This window comes from Malurus melanocephalus, unplaced genomic scaffold, assembly GCF_030028575.1.
Source record: "Malurus melanocephalus ecotype Western Australia unplaced genomic scaffold, MMel_1.1 scaffold_271, whole genome shotgun sequence".
Classification (NCBI taxonomy): Eukaryota; Metazoa; Chordata; class Aves; order Passeriformes; family Maluridae; genus Malurus; species Malurus melanocephalus.
This window is the reverse complement of record NW_026623503.1, coordinates 731,484-739,343: the sequence shown is the minus strand read 5'-3', so window position 1 is coordinate 739,343 and position 7,860 is coordinate 731,484. Positions and strand designations below refer to the sequence as shown.

At 36.1% G+C, this 7,860-nt stretch overlaps 1 protein-coding gene across 1 annotated transcript in view; it reads left to right on the top strand.

Moving 5' to 3' along the window:
* The window catches only part of PDE1C (phosphodiesterase 1C), a 296,339-nt gene that overhangs the window by 254,693 nt on the left and 33,786 nt on the right, over positions 1-7,860 (top strand). The window contains exons 15-16 of the mRNA XM_057376150.1: positions 4,314-4,434; positions 5,588-5,763. Coding sequence (XP_057232133.1) covers positions 4,314-4,434; positions 5,588-5,763 — 297 coding nt within the window. The remainder of the gene's footprint in view (positions 1-4,313; positions 4,435-5,587; positions 5,764-7,860) is intronic.

Sequence of the window (7,860 nt, the reverse complement as noted above, 5' to 3'; positions counted from 1 at the left end):
ACCACACACTTGAAATCTCCTCCCCCCGCCCCCTGTTTCAGGGAGGAGTGTGTGTAAACCTAGTTTCTATGGGCTGTGGTCTCCCCCATCCCAAACCCAGCCGGAGGTGACTGTCAGCACAGCTATTGGGTTTGGCTCTCATTCTTTTCCTTGTTTACTTGTTTACTTCTCCTCGGGCTAGAGATGACTGAAGAACGACCTTCCCTTTATCTAATCTCAGCAGTTTGACTTTCAGTCCAAAGTTCCAGTCAGGCATCTTCAAGGAAGGGTAGGCTTCGACAGCTTCTTTATACAGTTCTGCAATAATGAGCAAAACTTTATATGAATGTTTGAAGTATGAACTATTTCAGTCTCTGACAGGGATTTGGTGTAAAGAAGAGACAATGGAAAAATGGATTTGTGGGTAGATTTTTATACGTATGCAGTAAATGAAGTAGATAGAAGAACATGTTCCAGACTCAGCTGGAGAATAGGTGGCCAAATGGAATTTAAAAAGAAAGATAACTTGGATGCCAAAATCGAGGGAATGGAGAAAAACAGAAAGACAGAAAACTTATTAAAGAAAACAAAAAATTTGAAGCAATAAATTTCTCTCAAAGAACAAAATTATATTATATTATATTTCTATAAATTATATATATATTATTATTATATATATAAAACGATATTCTATTCTATTCTATTCTATTCTATTCTATTCTATTCTATTCTATTCTATTCTATTCTATTCGTTATGCTATGTTATGTTATGTTATGTTATGTTATATATATTAATATATATATATCACCAGTACAATTTACCTTATAAAAGAGACATTTTTCAGTAGGCAAAGACAGCCTTATTTAGTCATATACTATATACTATTTGATTTGTGCAATTTATTAATCTGTTAACATTAATAGGCTAATCTTTATTTTACCTTCTACCAATACAAAATTGTTCATTTCTTAGTCTGCTGCACATTTTGACAGTGTCTTTCTCTAGTGTCCTTTTTGTTAAATTGAAACTACCTATGTTTCCTGGCAGCCTGCTGAGACAAGACTTTCAAAGTTGTAGGCTAGATTCTCAGACAAATAATCTCTTTTCATTCATTTATTTTGCCAGTTAATATCCTCACTAAATTGTTCCCTATTCTATTGTAGAATAGTAACTACATTTCTTGGCAAAAGTAAATTCTTATTGAATTCCAAATTGTGCTATTATATGGTTGAACTTGATGATCTTAAAGATCCTTTACAGCTGTAGTGATTCTAGGATTGTCATCTGCACCAAGCAGCCATCAATTCTCGCAAGTTAAAAGCCTTTGTACTTTGAAATATATAATTGTCTTTTTGGTTCTATCAAAAGCAGAGAAAAAAAAAATCTTGTTCTGGTGGCTCAACTTGTTTGTAGTTGCTGGTTTGCTGCTGTAAGGTCAATGTAGATGCAACGACAGTGAGCACACATTTTCATTAATGAAAGGTTTTCACAAATGCAGACTGAAAGTTTTGGTGGTGTAGAATTTTTGCATGAAACTAGGCAATCCAACAGAAAAAAAAAATCCTCAAAAGAAAGATTCCGTCTCTCCTGTTGCTTCAGGTTATGAAAAAAAAATGTTCAATTTAAACTGATAACTAAAACCCCTGTGAATTAATGGACTTCATTTCTATAACCTATTAATGTTAATTATAATAACAATTTATGATCTTTTGTTTATTCAATAGAATAAGTATGATAAACACTTCTGTACCATAGTGAAGTGCAGAAATTGTGAGAGATTTTGGTGGGAAGCTGCTTGCCAGAGTGGGGGAGAGAAAAAAACTGCAAAGAAAACTAGACCAAGACTTTCAATTTCCCAACCAGAATATCAGGAGCTAAAACTTCTCTGACTCACACTCTAGGAAGCTTGTGTTACTGAAGATCAACCTTTATTACCATTGTCCTCTTCTACAGCTGATAAATACAATGTCACTCTTTTATTTTTGTCCTTTTACTGCCAAGAAACAAAAATGCACTTGCAGAAAACATTGGATAAATTTGAGGAGTGCATGCTGCTGATTTGTTTTTTTAATAGTGGGCTTTAGGGAAACTGTTCTCTACCCAAATTTTTTTTTATGTTGATGTTTGCAGGTATAATAAATGAATACTAGGCATATGCCTGGAATTCACACTTAGGATGCAGCTTTAACTGGTAAAATCATCTTAGTCTCTGGGGTACAAAAACGTTTATCATTCTCATTCTATTGAATGAGAAAAAGGATAATAAAGTTGTCATTAGTATTAAGAGGTTTTAAAACTCAGGCTCAGTATTCGATAATGAAGGGTTTAATCAGCAAACTAAATCACCATATTTAAATCTCAATGTCTTCAGGTAAAGAGTGAGACCACACAAGGCGGGGAAGAGGCATTTGGGAATATGGCAAAAGTTACATAGTTTTTAATAAAGTTCTATTTTTTTTTCTATTATAGCAGATTATGATTCCAACTTTATTATTTTTATCCTCATTTTAAGGTAACATAGTTGAATAATTTACTYATGTTATAGGGAATAGAGGAAAAAATGCCCCATACCAAAGAAAAGTTGTCCTAGGTATTTGAATTTATCTACCTTTGGTCTTTTGTGGCACCTCTGCTCATCTTTGTTGACGAGATGCAAGACTTTTCAGAAGGAAAATCATGTATAACTGTTCAGTATCTCATGAAACAGATCCTACCATCTTGCTGCTGGAGTTAGTGACATAGTCATGTGTTTGATATCAGAGATTTGCATGTCTCAGAGGTTGTTAGTGGTGATGGAGCAAATGGCAGTGGTATTACTTGCTGAGTAGAATGACAAGGTACTATGACTTGGGTTTCTTTGGTCATTAAGAGGTAACTAAGTTTTTCAGTGAAGGGGAATAGAAGAGACATATAGACAGACAGGCACACAAACATATGTAAATCAAGTTCTCATTATGCTTCGGGCTCCTGTGACACATTTAGCACTCTTCTCAGTGAGTAAAATTTCCAGAAAAATTTTATGGAGTTTGCTGGGATTATCTGGATTGTGATCTAGCATACGATTTCCTGTTCAAGCTTTATAATTCAKACATTTCTGAATAACTACCTGGGAGTTCTTTTTTTCCTAAATTTTAATAGATAAACTAGGTATTGTGGAGGCACATTATTCATATGTTCAGATGAGACTGAATGCGTCTCCAGATTTACAGAATGTTACTTGAAAGTAGCATTTTAAATTTGATGGGCATTAAAACACACTTAATAATCCATCCTTTTAGAAATTTAGCAAAAATAGGGGGAGGGAAATGGAACTAAAAGGATGCTCAACTGCTTTGCACTCAAGATGTGGGTTGAAGCATCTGTGAATTCAGGTGCCTGAACCACATGACCTCCTCTTCTTTTGTTGTTATCACCTAGAATCACCAATGCCATAGAAACATACCATGGCCTGGTCAGAGAAATTACAATAATTTAATAAATAATTGCTGATAATTAAAAAATATCTAAAAAGTGTAATARTAGGGATTTGTAACAGTAGTAATTGTAACCTGGATCCCAGTGTGCCTTAGGAGGGATTAAGGACACTGTTACTTTCTTGGCTACCTGCAGCACTAAGAAATTTCGTAAGTGAAGTGCTAAAAGAATTGGAGAAATGTGTAAGCTATGGTAAACTGTTCACTCACATTTTATTAGTACAATTTGTATTTTTCATGATCTTACAGCCACAGAGCTCTTCAGTCTGCACTTCCGAACATTCAGATCAGAGCCATATTCATCTCTGTCAAGCTGTATACTGAACTAGAAATTATTTGGCTCTTTTTTTTTTTAATGTTAAAAAATGTGGGGAAAGCATCTAGAGCTGTTTCATTATCAACAAGAAAAAGCTGGCTGAGCACTGAGGATATAAATATAACATTTATACACAGTAAGGGAGGTTTAAACTATTACTGTTTTATTAATTTTCTTCCTTTAGAGACTTCTTTGAAGTGGACTTTATTTTTAAGTTTTGTTGAAATCGGCTGGAATTTGACTTCAATATCACACTCCTCCTCATATAAAACAAGTCTGGATGAGTCATTTATGTTCTGATTTGCCACAGTTTATTTCCAGTGTTTAAGTAGGTACCTTTTTTTGCATATTAAATCAAGGGGGTCTTTGGTCAGGGATTAATGTATAACTTGGTTTTTCCTTTCTAGTATTTGCTTATCCCTCTTTCAAGGTATATTTTTTTTTACTCTGTCATTTACAGTGTGGTCGTCTACATTCACTTAAGCAGGAACTCCACATACATTCCTCCTCTTGCCTGCTTGACTCTGCTTGTGTTTCTGCTCAGGTTTCATTGATTTTATTGTGGAACCCACCTTTACTGTGCTGACTGACATGACAGAGAAAATCGTGACTCCGCTAATTGATGAAGCCTCCCATTCTGGCATGTCTGGATTTCGGCGTTCCAGGTGAATAAACTTGCACCCTCTCTCTTCACTTTATACAAGCTGCCATTGCTATCAACTCCCCTGGTTTCTCCCCCTACAGTGTACATCTTCCATGTGGCTTAAATTCCCATATCTGAATTGCTGACATTGTAGCTCACCTCGTGAGATGACTTTATGCAGGGAAAGTCCAGCTCGGGGGAGGTCAAAGAGGGATGGTGACATCAGCCTGACTGATGCTTTCTGAGAGAAAGAACAAAAATGGTTGTAGCCATGCAATCAGATACAATTCATGGCTCTCTCAGCCACTAATATCAGAGAGAAGGTAAAGAGAGTAACTGGGGGGCACTTGCTTATTCATGTCTAGAAGTATAAATGGGATTGAAACACAAATAAATGATGGCTGGAAAGAATAAACACAATTTTGTGACAGTATTTAGGGATACACAAATATCTGAAGAACCACCAGAATTTACCTGGTGTATAGGAGTAGGAAGTCTTGGCCCATTCAACCCGCACTGCTCTTTTAGAGATACTGCTCTACTAGTAGTTTAATTGACAAGGCATGTCTTGGGATTCTAGTGCTCCCTAGAGTACGGTTACCAAGTCAGGATTCCCTCTCCCAAGTGACATCTTTACTCTTGGGCAAACAATGTCAGTAACCTTCATGCCTTTATTAAAATGATCACAATGAAGCATCTATTCTTGAAAGTCAGCAGGTAGGATCTGTAACAGAAACAAGTGCCTGAGCCTCAGCTGAGTCACCAAGCCCTTGAGGGAAATTGACCTGTGCCTCTTGCCTCACATTGGTGAATTTTAGGAGGCTACTCCTTTGACGTATTAGATTTCTAGAATTGTCTGACTCTCCAGTAATATTCAGGGAATAGAGATACTTWAAAAAATGATGAAAATACTTTCAGTGATTCTATTTCTCAGTGACTATGAATGCAAAAAAATAGACATGGAAAAGCAGCCCTTTGTTTCTAATACTGCCTCAGGCTGTACTCTTTGCTCTAAAATTGGTTGGCCTGGGTTGGGAGAGAGCAGATGGATAAGGGATTCATTAGTATTTTTTCCAGGGTGGTTCTTCTTTCTGACTTKCAACCATTATTTTCCCTTAGCTGTATTTGAGTGTATGTGATACTGATTTCTTCTGTTTTGTGACATTGTGTCCCAGTCTGAATAGCATTAGCCCCTCTGAAGTTAAAAAATCAAGTGTCAAGAGCACTGTGTCCGAAGGAAGTGCCTCACTCAACTGCTCCATACTCACTGAGGACTTCAAATGTTTTAAAGCCACCTGGACTGAGGTGGTACAGGAGAACAGAGAGAAATGGAAAGCACAAGCCACCAAAGGTAACAGCCAGGCTTCTTAGTGAAAGAATAAAAAAATTTTTGGCCTCTTATTTTTCAAGCTTATCTTCAATCTAACCATTCTCCAAGCAAGCACTCTTAGCTTGAAAGAATCTGCTTTTTGAGTTCAACAACCCACTGTGAATTCAGAAAGATAGGGACATTGTGACTCATCTGTGCCTAATGTTCTTTTTATGCGATATAAGTGTACATAACAAAGAGGATGTGAGCAATGGGAGGGAAAAAAATTGTAAGGGCGTTCCCCTAAAGTCACAAATCAGACTCACAGTGGGTGCAAAATTAGTTGGAACAGTGTTTGTAGCTATAGGTTTGTACATGAATTGTTCATTGTTAAGTCTGAAAGAGAGTGGTAGTTTTAGAGATGGATGGTAGTGGGGGGATAGTTCGGAGGAGAAAGACACAATATTCTGTATTCACAGCTGGTTTCAAATTTCTGGTTATAATTTGGAAAATTAATTAGGAACTATGCTGAATTGAACTGAACTGAATTGAACCAATCCAACCCAACCCGCACCCCTCCAAAAAAAATCTTTGCTTCTAAGACCCCTCTGGTATTCTCATCTTTTCAGCAATAACAAGGCCCTCAATACTGTTCTTTGTCCAGCTTTGGTCACTGCAGTTCAGGAAACATATGAAGCAATAGAAGACAATGAAAAGTACAGCAATGATAATTGTGATAAGTTGTTTATAGCTAAGAAAATGTAAAGCTGAAAACAGTTTTTTGAAGACTATTGCAGCTGCAAAATAAGGAAACAATTTTTTATTCAAAAACTCTGAACTGTTAAGAGAAGAAAAAATTGGCAGGTCATTATGGGCATTATTATAGTGTCTAATAAATTAGACATTAGCAAATCTCTATTATTGGAGTTCTTTTGGAAATACTGAGAGCCATCTTTTGCGAATCATTTAGGTATAACTGTCCATATAACTTCAAGGGGATAGATGATTGCCCAAGATATCCTTGAGCCCTTAGGTGATTTGGACTCGTTTTGGAACAAAAAAAAAGAAGGAATGTTTCACTGCTTGTTTTTTTTCCTTCATGGAACTGCGACACAATTTATTCTCTGATCTCAATAGTTGCTGGTCAATGCCTTATTTAATGGAGTTGTTATATTTCAAATAAATGGAAAAAGTTTGATTTTAATGTGTTACATGGCCATGACTTTAGAGATTTGGCACATTTTCTAAAATTCCAGAGCAAAGTTTTCCTCTCCAACTGAAAGACCTGCCTAAAGAAAATCAGAAAATCATGTGTTATTCAAACCAAGTTTTCCTTTGTGATTAAAACTTGCCACTAATGAAAGACACTTTCTAGGCATTCCACAAAAAATGAAAACAAAAACATGATTCAGAATCTGTTTATTTACCAGGGACTTTTTTTTTTGTTTGTTTACATGGTGGATTGGTTTCGGTTCAGGTTTTGGTTTTGGTTTTGGTTTTGGTTTTGGTTTGGGTTTGGGTTTGGGTTTGGTTTGGGTTTGGGTTTTGTTTGGAGGGGTTTTTTTTTGTTTCTTTATTTGGTTTGGTTTTTTTGGTTGTTGTTACTTTTATTGGGTTTTTTTGGTTGGTTGGTTGGTTGGTTGGTTGGTTGGTTGGTTGGTTGGTTGGTTGGTTGGTGGGGTTTTTTGCTTCTTTTGGACCCAATTAAAGCTAACCAAACAAGCAAAGTATTTAACAAGTTCAGTGACTCACAGTATAGGAGTGTTGAGTGAATTAAGTTACAATACAGTTAACTACTTTTAAGAAATTAATTTCAACACATACCATATATATTCCCTTGTCTAAGGATTTACTATATAAAAATCCTAAGTGCAAGACAGACCTATGGGGGACTTTTACATAATTTCTGTGTTTCTAGGTACATTTAGTAGTACAAGCAGGGGTATTTTTTTAATCCTGAAAGAGTTATGCAAACATATGACTCAGCATACCTTTGTATGGGCTTGTTGTGGGTTAAGGTTTCTCCTGTTTCCTTTCTTGAGGAATATTTTTTCCCCATTTTGTTGCTGAGGCTGAGATACACTGATTGCCAGGTCATCCTTTTGATGGCTGGGCAATTGGTGAAGACAAAAGAACCTA